An 18,854-nucleotide genomic window follows, 5' to 3' on the forward strand; every position below is an offset into this window, starting at 1 on the left:
CCGACCAGTGATTGGTCAGTCTGCTCCCAGCCGGCCCGGACTGTCCAATAGCGGGTCAGTCCGCAAAAGCAGCTATGATCCGCGGAACTGAACGCCCATCACGTTGCGCACATGGATCGGGTCGAGGTGACTACGCCACACCCAGCTGAACGAAGCGGAGTTCCTGTGCTGGAGGAACAGCTTGTGTAACAGCTGTATCAGCCAGTGGCACCAACCGGTTGCGCCAGCACCGTCCCCACGTTGAAATGTCCTGAACGCAGAGGAGGCGGCGCATACAGCGGCCTCTCAGCGCGACAGGGGCCGAGAAGAACTTCAGGATATTCAGGACACAGTTTGCGGGGCAGCAGCGGCGTTTGCATGCTCGTGTTTTTGCCGTAGCCACTTCTCGGAGGAATGAGAGGCGTATGTTTGGGGCTTAAGATGGGATTGTTTTTGCACGCCGTGGGCTCTGTCACCCCCACCGAGTCCGCAGCAGACAGGGTAAGACTGAGCCGTCAAAAACAAGCCCCCGTCCCGCTGGGCTGCTAGCTAGCTAGTCATCTGGCTGCGTTAGCAAGCTGTCCAGGTCGTTTTACACACTTAGTTACTGTTTCAGCATGATAAAAGTACTGTGTTTAGATGTTTTCTGACTGTAACGTGTACCGTGTGCTGTCAAGAAACAGGATAACTTGTTTGCTAAGCTCGGCTGTTAGCTTTGGTGGCTAACGCACCTAGCAGTGTTGAAGTGGAGAAACCCTGCTGAGCCAGGGGCCTTGTTCTGTTTATGGTAGAGGGCTGACATTTTAGCCAGAAGTCAGTTGCATACACAACAAAAGCAGTTCTTGAGGTGTGAGTGCATAGCGACTAGCACTGGTTAAACAAGAGCCTTGTAATTGTCTTTGGCAGCTAAACAGAAAATAGCTCCTGTTAACCTAATTAACCTCATCTGTACCAAGGTAACATTAGATGTTATTGTCAGTGTGCTGATGAGGACATTGTTATGGTCTTGTCCTATCAGCTGACCCAATCATTGGTTAATTTTATCCTTTATATAAATGAATATTTTTGGAGGAGAATTGTTACTACTGGGCTATCTTTTGTAAAGTGCAGAAACTAAACTTCTTCATAAAGTCTACAGAACACTTAAGCACCGATCATTTGGTTTGAATGATCATTGTGGCTAAATAATTACAGCATCTTCTAAAAGATAAGCAAAAAGTCTTAAATGTAAATAAATTATGTTTTAAAAATATGATGTATTTGAACTGTGTAAGTTTCAAAATTCACAGTAGATGGCTAAAAATTTTCTTAAATCACTGTTATTTGCTATATGAACTGTATTAAAAGTCAACATATAGTCCAACCTAAGTGATTACTTAACAATGTCTAAAAAGAGGACAAATGCAAAATGACAACAAAACAGCTATCTTGGTGCTTAATGAAAAGGGATACAGCGAGAAAGTCATTGGTTACCAGCTTCAACTACAAAAACAGCTCTATTCCAGCCTTAAGAGAAAAAAAAAACACAATATGACCTCACCAAGAATCGCAAAAAAAGAGGCAGAAATCGGTGGACACAGTTGTCTAATATTTATTTCCAAAGCTATATATTCTGTAAATTTTGTCTTCTGTTTTGATCACTGGTGTACAGCTCTCCACCCCAGATTAAGATAGGCTGTTCTGACAAATCACTGTGTTCATTGCAGGGCAGCAAACAGTTATTTTCATTGCCAGAAAATGGTAAAAACTGTCAATTAACTTTTTCCAAAGCTCAGATAACATCCCTTCAATTGCCCACAACTCAAAAATATTCAGCTCACTGTCAGTGAGAACAAAGATATTCCAGAAAATATTAAAATGTAGGAAGCTACAATCAGAGAACTTTTGCTGTTTATGTATTTTAATAATGGTCAACTGTTGAGTAAATTGTGTCTCAGTTTGGGTGAATTCACCTTGTATCTTTAAAGTGATTTTTCATTTTGGGAACTTACTTATACTTGCCAATATGGGTATTTTACCATTTTCAGTCTGTGTATTTTTTTGTTTTACCGTTTTGATGTGACATGTTTTGGAGAAGCAGTAGTTGATAGCAACTATCTAATGTCTGGTAGTTGATAGTTAAGACTCTTGTACCTGTCAGGATTAGAATTTCATATATTTAGTCAGCAAATATTCTTGATTATATGACCATTCAGTAAAAACAAAATCAGTGTCACTCTTGATGCATTGAGCTGCAGAAAACAAAAAGTAAAGACACATAGCATGACAACAGAGATGCAGTAACAATATTCTGTGTTCTAGCTGATTGCAGGCTCAAGGATGCATCAGAACTATGTCTTGATGAGCTAGACTAAATAGAAATTCAAAGCTCATACAAAATTACAGTGTTCTTCTTGATAATCTAGACTAAAGACATCGGTGGCATCTCCTGCATTGTTGTTTTTGTTATGGCTAGGAGAAAGTACAAATGCAAATTTGTAGGTGGGTTCTGCAGCATGTTGTTGCTATTAATGTAAATGTTAGGTATTTGTGAATATGTACAATCATCCATATTAGTGCTTGATCAGTCACTTCATGCAGGATATCACCCTATTTCTTTTGTCAGCAACTAAATATCAACTAAAATATCAGTAAAGGTTTACATACAGTAAGTGCTGACTTTTAAAGTTCAGCTGTTTTAGTAAAATTAAGGCACCAAGGTCACAGATTAATGGACTAGTTTTCTGCTAATTTTTTTGGAATAAGTACATTTACTGCTCTTGTCACATGCTGTGTTTTTGTATGTTATCAGTGCATGTATGTGTGCATAAACCTGAGAGTTATGAAGGGATGCATATTTACCAGCTTGCTGAAAACATTTGTTTGTGCATGTTAGGTCAATGGCTCTTAGCTGTTGAAAGACACAAGGCCCAAAGCTATATCTTCCATTTGGAAACTCAGAATAGCTCAGAGCTTTTGTCTGTGTTGAGTCTTTATCGTAGCAAGTGATCACTGGTCACTTATGTAATGACTGATAGTGATGTTTCTGATAAACATTAGAACCCAGCTCTGTAGCGTGTCTGCAGTTTATACAATGAATTATCCCATTCTTCACACTGTCCCATATTAGAAAAAAGGTTCGACTTACACACTAAAAAGAAAAACTATACCCTGCAGTCAGAATGAAAGCTCAGTCAGACTTCATATCTTGCAAACAAAACGTTACTTTCTAGCTTATTGTGAACAACAGTCATTATAATTTATTCAGGCGCTGTTGTCTTAAAAAGTTTGCAGCTGTTTATAACAGCTATATGAAGCAAAAAGAAACTTTACCGAAAATAGCTAATTCTTTGCCTCTTTACCTAAGATTTAAAATAAGATAATAATAAACTGAATATTGCATAGCTATTCTGTAGATCTTTTGTCTGGCTGCACCTCATGATCATTCAGCTATGGAAAATGACTGCCTTGCTTGTATTTTTTTTAAATTAACTGCAAATGGAGCGTTAGGCTAGTATGCAGTGATGCGGGAGTTGTTTTGGTGAAACATTTATATGCATTAATTAAAATGTCTATTTTGCCAAAAGAACCATGCAGGTCTGCCTTGTTACAGGATCCAGACATTATTTAATCTTTGCTATTTGTCAGTGTATTGATTGCTATTGTTGTTTCCTGTAGAAATAATAATTTTAAAGTGATAACAGAGAGATAGCAGAAATGGAGGAGAAAGCTCTGCGTATGTAAAATGTGCAGCCGAAATGTTTGCTTATACCCAAAATGTACTTGGAATGAGTCGGACTGCTTAAACATAACTCAACTCCTACAGTCTCATTAAATCATGCAGTATAATAAGGCTAGCCTATTACACAGTTACCCCTCTCAGCCTCCACCACACACATGCATGCAGTACCATCATCACTTGATTTAAAATCACTAGTTTTATAACAACTTTAAAGGTTTTCCTTAACCACGTAAACCTTTACAAATTCACCTTTAAAGCCCCCTCCCCATTTAAAAAAAAGAAAATAATAATATAAAAATAATTTTAGTGTCACCAAAATGTATTCAGGTGCTGTTGTAAATATGAAATTGAAGACATGGTAATCTTGCAGAGTCTAGTTCAGTCGGTGTTGGTAGAATTTAAAAGCAGTGATGGATCTTCTGTTTGACTCTGTTGCAAATGTTAGCATTAATTAGCTTCTAACTTAGCTACAGCAGTACTGTGTCAAAGTTCGATTGTAATCATTCGATAATACGGCTGGAGTTTGTCTTAATCTTGTATGCTAAAGTGATGCCTCAGTTGCTGGGGACTGTACTTTTTGTTCTAAATTGGAGATACAAGTTAGTAACTCAGAAGCTTGTAAATCTGTCTTCAGCTGTTGAAATTTGTCCGAGGGGTTTCATGGCATTAAAGGTTGCTGCAGATGCATCATCAACATTTGTTCTGCATAACCTTGATGACTATGAAAGAGCACCTTTCCTTGTTGCTGGACACAATAATAAATAAGAGGTCAGCGAGGTCCTTGTGTCCATTGGCTGACTTGCCAAGTCCTACAGGCCCGTGCTAAGTGGATCAACTCTGCCTGTGCAATCAAGACTTCAACAAAGAACTGCAGCCATTTGTGTCCAGGAACAGTAGCTGATAGTCACCAGGAGATTGCCAGACTGTTCTTGTCGTCTGCACGTTTCAACAGCTTCTCATTATTATGGATGTTCTTTTTTTTTTCCTAACACACCAATAATTTGAGGGACTGTAACAAAATCTGCTTTTAATCTGGTAGTGTGGCATGAGAGAAGTGGATTGTTTCATTGTTGGCGGCTTGGATGGGAGTTGAGGGAATGTAGTCTGTCAGGATCTTTAGCTCGGTCACTGTCTGTCTGTCTGGATTAGTAAAAAGTAAGAAATACAAATGGTCTTTTTCAGGTTTTTCCAGGGTCTTGTATTTGACATCATATCGCCTGACTGACAGTGGCACAAGTTGCCTGACAAAGACTCAATTGAGCACTGTTTCTTTCTCTGCTGTTTTTATACTGCACACAAACCAGATAGTTATCTGCACTAAACTGCAGAAAGAAGTCCAGTTTGCAAAGTGAATGGTGGAGAGTAGTAAGTGAGTCAGTGAAAACACAGCTGACAGATCAAGTTAAGGAGCAGAACATTATGTGATTATTATATACACTGAACTGAATCTGTTTTGTGTTGAGCAGGCTTTTAAAAAATAATCATGTTAATCAAATTGAAACAGCTGATGATCCATAAGGTTACAACTCTATGTCAGCAGTTTGGTTCATGTTGATCCCCTGTGACGAATCATTCCTGTGTTACTGCTCTGGCTTTCTTAGTGCTTTTCTTGCCGTTCTCTCTCCCTCCCAGCCTCGCACTTTTACACAGACCTCTCGCCGCTCTGTACATCTTATTATCATGCAGCGGCCCAGCTAGGAGCTCGCTCTCTGCTGCTGCTTGGAAATTTCCGTAAAGCAATCTTTGTCTGCTGTTCGGGCCTGAATCGGGAGTGGGGTGAGGGAGTGTGTGGGTGGGTGGTGGGTAGGGTCGACAAAGAAAGAGAGGCAGGCAGGCAGGCAGGGAGGGAGAGAGAGTGAGAGTATGTTTGAGAGCTGTCTGACTTTTTCTTTCTATGGGATAATGACCCATGAGGGAGAGGATACTTGTCTGGACCCTGGATCATCATGCCTCTCAATGTGGGACCTGCACTGGTAATCTATGGAGAGAAAGAACTGTGCTTAGAGAGAGCTTTGGCTGGCTAATCATTAAGCTAATCTAGAAGAGAGCATCAGAGGGATCTCCTTGGAAAAGTCCATAAACCTGTTTCATGAGGTTTTTGATTACAGTGCACTCTTGTGTTTTGCTAATCTAGCTCCTCCGATTACCCTTTCACTGCTTAGCTTTTCGCAAGTTTGTAAGGTTAACTTTAGAATTTGCTGCATTGAGAGTTAAAACACACCACAGACTGTCTGAGTGAAGACAAATGATTGATTTAGTAAGAAAGTGGACTTTCTTGCCTTCCGACATTTTCCTTGTACAGATTTGACCTCAGCGAATGTTTTAAGTTGAAATAGTGCATTAGATGTGGTGCAACATAGTCAGTGGTTTTATGCTGGCTGTAATCCAAAAATTTGCACTTGATATGGGCCTTAAACACTGGTGAAATTCTATCAGCTTACCAGCACAAGGAGTTAGGACTTGTTTACTTGAGATCCATAGCTAAGTATAAATGTTGAGCTCTAAATATCTGCCGTGTTGTTATTACTCCAAATCAAAGGTCAGGGTTAGTCATGTAATATGGCCCAGTTCTTTATTCCATATTAACTGTACACATAATAGACTATGTATGTGGCTGTTTTTAGTAGTTGGCAGTTGAGAAATTAACCTGTTTTATTGAAATTACACAGACCATTACAGGGAAGTATGACTTTAGAGTTCAACTGAACCGCAAACTTGTAGAGATTTACTCTTTTTTTGCAGCACCTTTCCTGAATTATTTAGTTTTTTTTTTTTTTCGTTTTTGCACCTTTGAGTGGTGCCTTTATTTTTGCATTGTTGGGCATTAGTGCAAAACTAGAGCTGTTCCAAAAGCTTTGAAGCTTCTACCATTGTCATGGCAATCATTGTCCAAATCAGTGTTCTGTATTTTGTTTTTCATCTTAAAAATATATGCATTATGGCAAAAGTCCTGAATAGCCCATGAAATAAATAGAAGTTCAGCCGTATTTTTATTACAGTCACGTTATTTATTAGTTATTCTTAGTGACAATTTAGTACATACAGCTCTCGTTTAAAGTTACCTCCACTGACACCGGGACATTCACGAGACCACTTTACAGCTTTAAAGGTTTTAATTACAAAAATATATGGTGTAACTTGCTTATCTCAAATATACAACCAGTTTAGCCAATGCTAATGCAACGTGCAAACTCATAAAGTTTAGTGTTAAGTTACCATTTGACTAATTTAATGTAATTACAAATGCATTAACTGAATTCTTAAAGTTTGATGTGTATTGTTTTGTCTCTCTGCCAAATAAAATTATATTTGAGACAGCCCTGGTAAATACAAGTACATGTAGTGGCCTCTTGAGTGAGTATGTACAACCTGCCGTACTAGATAAAACTTGTTCAGAAATGTAACAGGAACTGACACAGGGCATGTTTCAGTAAACTGACAAAAAGATACATTATGATACCTGGAACAGAACTGTTCAACCCTCCAATCCCCAAACAGTTTCTAGGTGTTACATTTATAATCACCAGAGACTCATTTTTCACAGCAAGTCCTGCACCCCATAGAAACAGTGTGGAGAACTCTAAATAATGTCTTTTGTCTTGTATAACTAAATTACTATGCCATAAATCATAAAAAGATGGAGAAAAAAAAGGAAAGTTGAATTTCTTTGATTATTTATTTAAAAAAAAAAAAATGGAATCAGATTGAACAACATTAGTCCAAGTGCCCACAGGTGTTACTAATACTGCCGTCCTGAGGTTTCTGCATACTGTAGATATTTTATTAGTTAGATTTTGTTTTGTTTCAATACTTGTAACCTCTCTGCTCTGTGTAACAGCAACAGTTTTTAAATTTTTCTTTTGATTTTTATGGATTCTGTTTAGTGCAAAAATGAGTTTTTGGCAAATTTTAAAATGATAAATGTAGAATTAACAGATTTTGATGATTTTGAAAGTTTTAAGCTTCAAGTTTTCCAGCAGTCCAGTACATCACAGATGATTTGTTCGAGGACTGTTAAAAACTTAGAAATCCAACAATTCTTACTATCTGTACAGTTTCTACTTCTGATAAATGACGTAATTATCGTAATTGGTAAAATGCTAAAATGAGATAAAATTCTGTTAATACCGCAGTAAATTCTGAACATGCCTTTATGCTGACAGGTTATGGGTTTCAGAGGGTTTAATCAAACTTGGATTTTATTTGAAGACATCATTTTCACATGTTACAGAAGAAAATGCTGGTTTAAGCAATAAAATTAACTAGAAGGGCAACATATATTTGGGTTCTACCTTCATGTGTGTTTCAATTTTCCACCAGGTTTCATGAAATTCAGCCTGGTAGTTCTTGTGTAATCTTGCTGACAGGGAGACAGACAATGAAAGGACACTGAAAAAATATCTCGACCAAGGCGAGAGCCGAGGCGGAGGCATGATGACTGAATTCCATTTAGCAGCTTTAGTTTCATGCTCCAGCATGCTGCCTCTCTGCAGCACTGTAATGACTCACTGAGACACTAGAATAAAACTCAGCATCATTTATGTTCTCAGCTTTTATCAGAGGGACCTCACATCAAAATGTATGTATAGCAAGTGTGAATAAATAAAGTATAGCTAAATTGAAAGATTTAGATTCAAAACCAGGAGGACAATAGCTAAAGAGACAATTAAAATCAGTTGTTGTTTTTTTTTTTTGTTTGTTGATTAGTTAATGGTCACCACAGTTTAACAGATATCTTGTGAAAGCATCAGCTGAACCTTTGATATTTAGATTGTGTCATTGATTTATTTATTTTTATTCATTTATTGTTGTTTTTTAAGTTGAAATGTGAAAAACATGTTTTTTAAAGGTGGCAGTGTTTCATGTCTGAATGTTTTTTTTCTTCCAGAGTCTGCTGCACTGTGAGGGTGTTAACAACCAGAGCTACATCTGTGAGTCTGGACACTGCTGTGGAGAGTCTCAGTGCTGCAGCTACTACTATGAGCTCTGGTGTAAGTCTAACTGACTTTTGTTATTATCTACTTAGTAACCCATCTCTTCTGTACTGAATGGACAGAAACAATAATGGGAAAGATCATAAGGGTGAAGTACAGAACTGAGAGGCATTTTATGTGAAGCAGAAAATTGTGGCCTTCATTCCTAGTCCTAAAAATAATGTACATGTCCTATGTTAACCTCAGAATTATCTCTAAAGTGATGCAACAGACTGCAATTAAATGGGCTACTTCCATGACCAAATAAGGCAGTTTGTGCAGATAAGGATTGCAGGTCAGAGTATTTGAAAGAGAACATCATTCACATTTTAAAAAGGTTAAGTGGCCTGCAAAGCACTTGACGGATGTAAACTGCAGGAGGATAATTACAAAATTACTGAAATGTGGGCTAATTTATCTATAAAATATACACATTTACATATTTTATCTCATTATCTTTACAGTAAACAATGTTCTGTTGTGCATTATTGAAATATATAAGCACATTTTCTGCATTCATTGCCCTATTTATGTCACATTTCAGGCCTGACTGTGTAGTTGTAGTGTTTTTTATAGTCACAAATGTCACTGATTTGCAGGAGATTTGCCTTAAAAATACAGTATTGGTCGTTCTCTACTGAGAATTCCTGAAAAGTGACATTGAAGAGCAGTTTTTACCAACTACAGCCCACGTGTAGTAAAAATTTGGGCCATTTTAAAAATGGAATCTATGTAATTATTATTAATTAGTATATTAATGAATATTTATGATTTTTTTTTGCATAAACACAAATTTCTGAGTGTTTTTTCTTTTTCCTTTTTTGACCACAATACTCACTCAACAGACCGAAAAAACTTGTCAGCATTCATCAGTTTATAAAACATGCTTGTTGCATCCTAACAGACACTGGTATATCTGCAATTAGCTGATATTTTAAAAATGTTGGGAGTTTGAGTCATGATTTTCACCTCTTTCTGTTTATTGTTTGGTAAATTTTGGTTGATCATTCAAATCTTGTCCAGTCATAGGTAGCAGAAAGGTAGATTCAAGAAAAAGGGTGAAGCGATTTGTACAAAAAAGCAACATTCAAAGTAACTTGAGACGGATTCATATTACATTAGCTGTTTACTGATGTCCTGATGAAGAAAATGGTCCAAATTCTCTCAAAATATTGAATCAGTCAACTAAACTTAAGTGGTCTGAACAGAACAATCATGTCTCATGAGGCATGAAAATGCAGAATTGGTATATTTCAGTGATTGCACAGCACCAGCAGAGATCCACTTTACCCGAGCGCCACATTATGTGGTTTACATTCTTATTTTGTGAAGGCGCAGACTGCCTTACCCTTTTGTCCTTGAAGTGACATTCCCTGCATTTTTCTCTTTCAAACAGTAAACACAAACTGTTTTGTAGTTCAATCCCTGCTGCTGTTTTGACTGAACTCTAGATAGTACAGTTTCGCAAGTAACTCATTTGTAGAAAATGAGGACTTCGTGTTGCTCAGAAAAAGCACAGATTGTTCTTAAGCGACGTAGTTTTTCCTGGCAGTCAGATAGTTTATGTTAAAAAAGAACTCCATCTACAACTCATTTTCCTCTAATTGTATTTTAATGCCTTGTCCTCCAACATTCTAACATTTTGAAATGAATTCTCATTATTGCTGTAGCACATACTTTGCTGCAACAGAATATTTCAGTTTCATGAATTATGTCTCCCAAAGTAAGAAATCTGAGGACTTTTGCGATGCAGCTCTGGTGTCAAATATGCAGCTGCTTCTTACAGAAAGATTTGGGAAAGACTGTGAATCAGTCAGTGCTTTGTTGTGGTGATAAGAGCGAACTTGGACTCCTCAGAGATGGTGGATTGATTCTGTGCTGTAAAATGCATAATACAGTACAGTATATAAGCATGTAGATTTTTGACTGTGTTAGAACCAGATGTTGTCACTATTTGATCTACAGTGGGGTCATTTTGTGACATGTTGCACCACTGTCTGGTTTTGTTCAAAGTTTACCAGTGTTTTATGAAATAATTTGGCAGAATTTTGAGAATTTGTATATGTTTTCAGATGCTTTTTTTTTTTTTTTTGTAATTTCACTGTCAGTAAAATATCTTACCTGGGAAGGCATTTTAAGAGTTCAGTAACTAAAGAAACTAAAGAACTAAACTGCCTGAGCCAGTGTAGAGGCTCAGTCATCATGTTGCATTAAAAGCTGTTGCATATTTTCATGTGATTGCATCCCCTGAGTGATGTCTATTTATTTGATGTTGGCATATACTAGCCAAACGTTTTTATTTTTTTGTTGTTATTTAATGAAATTTAGTATGGACACAGAAGAAATTTCTTCAGACCAATTCAAAGCAGAGGCAATTTTTTTGTTATATACTGGCCCTCAAAATTTGAAAAGAATGCAAAACTTTGGAACCAGGATTCAATTAGGCCCTCAGATAAAATCCTTTAAGTGTGTATATGTGAATGTATCCATATTTCCTAGCAAAATTACAGCCTTTGATTGACATTCACCAACTTTTTAGGCTTCTTAACATCAGTAGAACTTGATGAGGGCTCTTTATGTTACCTCACCACATGGATGTTGAGAAGCACATTTTTCCCCCTTAAAACTATTTATCAATATGTGGGTTTATAAAATTAAATAAAAAAAAAAAAAAGATCTCATTTACATTTTTTCCTTTTTTGTTAGAGATGCACAGTAAATGCAGCTGTGTTAATATTCCTCTGACTTCAGGGTTTTGGTTGGTGTGGGCGATCATCTTCATTTTGAGCTGCTGCTGCATTTGTCACCATCGACGTACCAAACATCGGCTCCAGCAGCAACAACGACAGCACGAGATCAACCTCATCGCTTACCGTGAAGCGCACAACTACCCCTCTGTGCCCTTTTACTTCAGTAAGATCAGCCACTCAAACATACACCCACATTATGTAATTCATTCATTTTATTGTTTATTTTTACAGGGACAGCACAGCATTAAAAGCTACTGTACCAGAGTGAGCTAGCAGCTAGTTTACATCTGTTGTTCTTAGGAAGATAAACATAAAAAAGGCACAAAACAGACCATTAAACATCACAATATGTAAAAGTCTTACATCAGTTTGAGATAATAAATGAAATCATTATTATATAGGCAATCATTGGTGGTGACCCTTTGGTGCAAACTTCAAACAAAGTTTAAGGCTGGTCTTAAACAGTGTAAAGCATCCTGGATTTCTGTATGGATTCTAATTCTAAAACGTGATGTTGATGTTATTATTATTATATGCAATTAATAATGTGCATCTATATCTATCTCTTTATTAGAGGAAATATTCAGAGCTAATCTGACTATTTTCAGCTGCAGTAATCCATATACATATATTAACCCTCTGATCCTCAGGCAGCTTCTGGCTCCTGTCACATTTTTACTCACTGTGGGCTCGTTTTTTACTGCAGTATAAAGTCCTGTATCTCTATGGAAACAGCACAGCCATGGCTTGAAGTAGAGATAACTCAAACATGTCATTTGTTTAATGTTACAAAGTTATAATACCACAAATCATGAAAACAGCAACAACAGATGCTGAATTTCTTTGATTATTTACTTTACAATAGAGATGTCCAATATTGACTTTTTTGCTGAAAACCGATATGCTGATATTGTCCAACGCTCCATTTCTGATTCCGATATCAACCGATACCAATATATGTGGGCTTGGAAATAAAAATAAAACAGCTACAGTGCAAAAATAAATAAATAAATAAATAAATAAATAAAAATCTAGTTTATAACCACTAACTATAGTTCAGTTCAAATAATAACAAAAAACATTTAAAGTGTTCTAAGAACTGGTAACTTAAATAATCAGAAATAAATAAGAAAATAGAAATTAAACAAATACAGTTTACTACAGAAAACTACAGTTCAATTTCAAAAAAACATTTACAGTGCTACAAGAACTGATAAGCTGAATTTTTACTTTTTCCTATCTCTTTCTTCTTTTGTTTGTGACATCTTTTACTTCTTCCATAAGTGTTGAGGCTTTGGTAATGTTCACTTTTCTGTTTGCCAGATGTTGAGTTACTCTGGCAGCATCATCACCAAAAAAACAAACAAGCACATTAAGACTTATGTCCGTGCTCTGGCGCGTGGCTTCATTATATTCAATGAAAACACACATTGTTTGAGGTTCCAGAAAGACTCTTCTTAAATGCTGGTGCTATGTCATGTATTTATGGAACCAGCATGCTGATTTGACACAGACGATTTAGACAAAACATGTTTATCTTCAGCCAACTTTTTACACAGATTAACAACTGGCTGAGTTCTGGTGAACGATAAGTTCTGCAATGAACGAGAACACGCGTATTTTCAAATCACAAACCCAGTCAGTCTGATGTCGGTACCTCAGCGGTGGATGTTGCTCCTGGTAAACGAGTTGTGAGTTTCAGAGCTGACAGCAGCTCTGTGGGTTTGACTCACGACGTGGTACAGGAGCACCCAGCTTATTCATTTTTTTGCACCAGCAACCAAAGGGCTTGCTGTCTCTGTTTAACTCTTCCAACCACGCAAAGCGTCGTTTGTTTATTACTCCGCCAAGGAACGCCGCAGAGTTATGTGACAATCGGCGTATGTTTGTCCTTCCGTGTATTTGTCTGTGCACAACATTACTCAAAACAAAACAAAACAAAACAAAAAAAAACGGGCTAGGGTTTTCTGTTTTAGTGTTTTCAGCTAATTGTTTTCATTTTACATCTACATGTACTTACCTATTTTTGGTTCAGGTCACATCTGTTTTGTTTCCACCTGCACCAAAAAGTTGTGATATAACTATTATATGCTCCCTCCTTAGCATCAACAGCAGACGGACAAAGTTAGCAAATAGGTTGAACTTCTGTCTGGTGCCCTGAAATACAACAGTAAATGAATACTAGAGCTGCTGCATTTCTGTTGCATGTGTAAATAACCAACTATTACTTAATTTTTTGCACCTTTTTGACATCTTTATACCCCCCTCCCTCCTTAAATGTCACATTGTTCTCCTGTCCACCTTCTTTTTTCAGTGTTTCCTGGAAGGAAAAACTCAAACTCAACTCTAAAATTTTTTCAAATGGAATTTCTCATCAGTATTTTTCCAGTAACGTCTAACTGGGCAATTTGACACTAGCAACAAGCAAATCAGTGGCTCCTGACTCAAATGTAATGTTTGCACTGAGATCCATCCATGGTTTCACACGGCGTCAGAACCTTCTCTGTTTGCATGCCCTAGTTTTCAGGAAACAGCACAGGATTGCTTTCTTGGTACCCTGCCAGTTTTGCAGCAACATCTCGCACAGAGTTGCCACAGCCCTCGGCACAGAATTAACCCAGAAATGAGCTTGTTTTGTCACATTTTTTTCCCTCATTGCTTTGGGAATGCTTGGATTGTGGTCTGGGAAGCTCAGTGAGGTCACATTGAAAGTGGTGTTTATTTAACATATGTTTCTGAGTTTAGTCGTGTGCGATTTGTGTTTTTCTTTTTTTTTTCTAATCAAAGAAGTTGTTTCTCCTCTTTCGCTTCAGGGTTTCTACCAAACTACCTCCTGCCGGACTATGAAGAAGTGGTCAACAGGCCACCAACTCCCCCACCTCCCTACAGTGCCTTACATACAGGCCCATCCTCAGTGGCCACTAGTCCACTGGCTCCTGAGCAGCAGGAAGGACACTGTCCAGCCATCCAGTCCTCTCCAGTGCCCCCAATCTCTGACAGTCTGTGTTGCAGACCCAGTATAGAGGACCCACAACCTCCCACATTAGACTTCAGGCCAAAGCCTGACAACAAGCCCTTGCAAACAGCACAAGATTCAGGCAGGATACTGCTGTCTGATGGGCTCAATAGAGAGGAACTCACCAGCCAGGAGAAAAGAAGTGGGGATGAATCCTGCAAGGACCCCCTGCTGAAGGATCTCAGCCTGTCGGAGGGTTGCGCTGAGGACAAAGAACGGCTTCCCAATGGAAGGAGGAGGCGATTCACAGGGGACTCCGGGATTGAGGTGTGTGTTTGCGGCACACGTGGGAGCGGCGGCTGCAGTGGAGGTGGAGGGACAAACCAGGAAGGCAAGGAGCTGAGGGAACTGGAGAGCCTGCTGGGGCGCGAGGTGGATGACGACGAGGAAGAGGAGGTGGGCGACTGCTGCGACAGCTGCGGTCATCGGGCCTCCTTCGGTGTGGAGGAGGAGCAGGCACCGGGCGGGCCGGAGAGACGGGCCAGACGTGGGTCAACAGGAACTCCGCTCCATCCTCCAGTGTGCCTCCTCCTCCACACCATCAACGAGCAGGAGGGATCGGGCCACAGCACCAGCACTGAGCCACAGGGCTGAAACACATCCGACACAGAGGGAAGGAGAGCACTTCACTGCTTTTGTATCAGAGCAGGATTTTCATGCCTGAATGCTTTTTAAGTGAGTATTTTTTTTTAATGAATGTGCGGATCTTAGATAAAACAGGTGTGGAAGCTGCAATTGAGATCTCTGCTAAAAATCATTTCTGAGATCCCAAGGCTAAGAAAGCCTGCTCCTCCCAACACTAGAACAGTGGCCTTAACCTGTGTATTTTGGGTTATATGTTGGCAGTACGAGCCCTTTAACACCCTGTGGCAATTGAGACTACTCACACTACACACACACAGATACAGTCCTTCAGTTGTCCTTCTCGTGCAACACAAACTACTGACGGTCAAAGACTCGATAGCCGAAGCTGTGACATCAGGACAGGACCTTCACTGCCTCGGATAGATGCAGCTCTCCTCGCCAGGTGCTCGCAACAGTCCTGCAAAGCCGTTCTCAGCAGACAGTGAACTACGTAGTAAAATAACACACACAGCAGAAACATTTCGGATGGGTGCAATGTGGAATTCCCACATACTGGTGTGTGCTTATGCAAACTGATCTTGTACAGGGACATCAGAACAAGACTGTGGGACGTGCTGTCAGACTCGTGCATCGAAAGTGCTTTTTCAGCAATTTAAAACCGCTCTGCCTTGTGTCTGTTTGTGTTGCTCTATCAGGCCCGCTAGTGGGAGGGAAGTAGAAGTGCATTAACAGATCTTCATGTGAGCAGTTACTATTTTGCACAAAACTGTATTTATCTTTATATGTAAAGCTATTAACGGGGTAAAAAAAAAAATCAAAACAAAATACTTAGTTTTTTATTGATTTAGTCTTAAATTGCAGCACATGATTAGTTTCTTGCAGTTTCGTTGCAACATTTGTAACAAATGAACCTCTGTGAATTGTCAGTAGGGAATGCAACAGATTTACTTTGTATACAATCATTTTTAAACTTAATTTGTTGAATTTTTGTAGAATGTGCCTACTCAAAAGAAAGCAGAATTTTGATGAGCAATTATAAGCTTCAATGAAACTGAGAGACCCTGAGAAAGCAGGTACCAAAAACAAGACAAGAATGTTAAGCTTCATAGAGATTATACTGGAGATGGGCAACGTCAGACCTCAAACTTTTGTGCCAGTCACTTCGATAGATCACCACCTTCACCAGCTTTACAGTACAAAATCATAAGTGGTTAGTTTTGGTCTTTCATTCTACAGCTTTGGAGTTCATTCATTAACCATTTATAACATCCTCTTTTAGGAGTCCATTAAGGCTGATTTCAGTCAATCGGACTTGTTCGATTTCAGTCAAACTATGACTTGCTAACTGAATTTAACAAGCAGTTTGTTCTTCCAGTCATCTGCATTTGTGTTGTCTTATCTCAGAGGGGAAAGTACTACTTTTAGGAAGAAAAAAAACGTTTTGTAGATGTGTGTTGTTTTTCTCACCATTGAAGGAACACTGTTCTCTTACCAACTTCATATAAAGGTGATCACAAGCATAATGGCTATGACTGTGGAGCAGATAGAGTTTGATTTGTAATACAAGTAATCAAGTGGGGTAGTTTTAGGATAAAAATCACTGCAGTTGTAGCAAAAACAAGGAAAGTAGTTTAAAATAAGAGTTGGAGAGTTGCCAGGGATCATTCTTAGGCCCACTTCTCCCTCTTGGTCCTTCTTTCTGCCTTTCCATCTCCAAAAGAAATGGGACACCTTTACCTACGCAACAAAAGTGAGTGTTATGGCAAAGTGGGGAGGATTGGGGTTGGACCTTAATATCTGAATATCTACCACAAACAAGGGTTTGCACAGCAGGATGTTGCGGAGTTGTTTTTCTTTTCTCTGTGATGGACAATAAAATTCTTGGCACAGGATGCGATTAAAAGTACAACTTAACAAGCAATATGTATAATAATATGATATATAGGTATCTGCAGATAGAAAACAAAGACCATAAAAAGAAAAACAATCAAAAATCAAAGAAGTGACTTCATAAATGCACCTCCTCTTGTAGACTCGTCGGTTTAAAATGCCATCTCAACTGTTGTGAGATCCTAATCTGTGCAGCAGCTGTGATACAGTAGATGTCCACTGGTGATGAATGTGCCACTCATGATGCTGTATGATGAGCGTTCTGTGTGCAACTTTTACAAATTGTCTTAGGAGAGAGAAATTACGTTTTATCAGACTTTCCTTAGAGCTCCTGCAAAAATGCTAACATTGCAAAGCACAAACATTTCAGCCACGGGTCTCACAGGTTTATATATATTAAAAAAAAAAAATCCACACCCTGTAAGCATCTAGCAGAAGATTGTTTCCCAGAATTTCCAGCACAAGCAAAAGCTTAATGTGAACTTTCTGCATTACCAGTAAGCTAATAGAATTGTACCCATCGAAGCCTGAAAACACTCTAAAGTGCTTTATATGTTAGTGCTTTTTGTGAACTAGAAAGTGTAATTGTGGTACATGTAGTACAAAGATGAGCTATTTTTCATATCGACTGAATCCTTTAAAAATTAAAAAAAGGAACTGAATGAAATCTCCAAACCACTTTATATTTGCAGAATGTGTACAATATTATGTAACTTGTTTGTGAACCAAATAGTCGCTTTCATAATTTTTATGAAATCATTAGCTTTATTTGTTACGGACAGATTCTTTTTTTTTCATTATGGGTATTATTTTGTTTCTGTTGAGTAAAGATTTAACTTCTGTTGAGACTTTAACTGAAGTTGTGTGAAGGGTACATTTGACTAACTATACAGTAGGTAATTTGTTAATAAGATCAGGGGCATCTTGCCAAAGACATTTTTCTTTCTTCATAAGCGTGTGTGGTTTTGCACATATTCTTTGAATGTTCTGATCGTAAGCCATTTATTACAGCTAAGATGAATGTATGTTCAATAAACATACTAAATCCAAGGTGACTATTCTGTCTGTGATTGTCATGAATGAGTGAAGTTTCTTTTTTATGTCGGAAACTATTAAATATTGACACATTGGGTATAGAAAAGATTCACCCAGTTTTAAAAAAAATCACAATTTAGTTAAAAAAAACAAAAAGAAAGGGAAAATTACAAAAAATAAATGACAGAGTCCCTTTGTTTTTTTTTTTTTTGTTTTTTTTTGCTTTTTTGGATATTTCTCTACCAACACTGCACGTTGACACAGCAATATTTGCCTAGAGAATTGTTAAATCTCAGTGATATTGGATGGCAGCCACAGATTCTCAGGTGAGTTTTAGTCTCAGCTCTTTCTAGGTCATATGAGGACCATTTTGTGTAGTTAATTTGGCTGTGTGCTTTTGTCATTGTCATGTTTACAGGTGACCCTTTTCCCCATCTTCAACATTCTGGCTGAGGGCAGTTGGAATTGCATGGTTTTTTGGTATTTTGTACCATCAAATTTCCCTTAAGTCCTCAGAGCTCCAGTAGAAGGCAACTCGCCTTCTCTTTTTCTTGTTCTTGAAGATGTTTCACATCTCCAAGAGGCTTCTTACATTCTGAATGGCCATGAACTGAAAAAGCATCTTGGATGAGAGATTAAACATTAAATTAACATGACCTCAATGACTGAGAGTCTTCACAGATATATTCTCTTCAGTCCTGACATATGCAACAATCCTTGCCAGATATAAACTAGTTATTCTGGATATTGGCACAAGAAACTTTGTTTTTATTGAAAATGTATATTGGTTCCAAATATGGTTTATTGGCCTTTTTGATTACTAGTAATTAGTGTCTGTACTGGGCATGAACAGCTATCCCTGTGGAATTAAAAGGACTTGGAGAAGTGTTAGAAAACACTGGTGT

The 18,854-nt window shown here is 38.2% G+C and overlaps 1 protein-coding gene across 2 annotated transcripts; it reads left to right on the top strand.

Annotated features, from left to right (window-relative positions):
• The first annotated feature begins 80 nt into the window (after window positions 1-80).
• Window positions 81-17,969, top strand: wbp1lb (WW domain binding protein 1-like b). Of its 2 annotated transcripts, none has more exons than XM_023266846.3 (4): window positions 81-480; window positions 8,589-8,691; window positions 11,425-11,586; window positions 14,237-17,969. In XM_023266846.3, exons 1-4 carry the CDS (start codon window positions 394-396, stop codon window positions 15,031-15,033), a joined length of 1,149 nt encoding a protein of 382 aa, XP_023122614.1. In that variant the 5' UTR covers window positions 81-393; the 3' UTR covers window positions 15,034-17,969. The 2 variants fall into 2 exon arrangements, with proteins under 2 accessions (XP_023122614.1, XP_035802533.1); XM_035946640.2 differs by lacking the exon at window positions 81-480 and adding an exon at window positions 5,615-5,673.
• The last annotated feature ends 885 nt before the right edge of the window (window positions 17,970-18,854 follow it).

The sequence above is a fragment of the Amphiprion ocellaris genome, chromosome 4, assembly GCF_022539595.1.
Source record: "Amphiprion ocellaris isolate individual 3 ecotype Okinawa chromosome 4, ASM2253959v1, whole genome shotgun sequence".
NCBI lineage: Eukaryota > Metazoa > Chordata > Actinopteri > Pomacentridae > Amphiprion > Amphiprion ocellaris.

Bases quoted from the DNA above. Each gene is read 5' to 3' on its own strand.
- wbp1lb (XM_023266846.3), top strand. From the start codon at position 394: ATGAGAGGCGTATGTTTGGGGCTTAAGATGGGATTGTTTTTGCACGCC. The intron at 8,692-11,424 runs GTAAGTCTAACT...CTCTGACTTCAG, and splicing joins CTACTACTATGAGCTCTGGT to GGTTTTGGTTGGTGTGGGCG. The intron at 11,587-14,236 runs GTAAGATCAGCC...CTTTCGCTTCAG, and splicing joins CTCTGTGCCCTTTTACTTCA to GGTTTCTACCAAACTACCTC.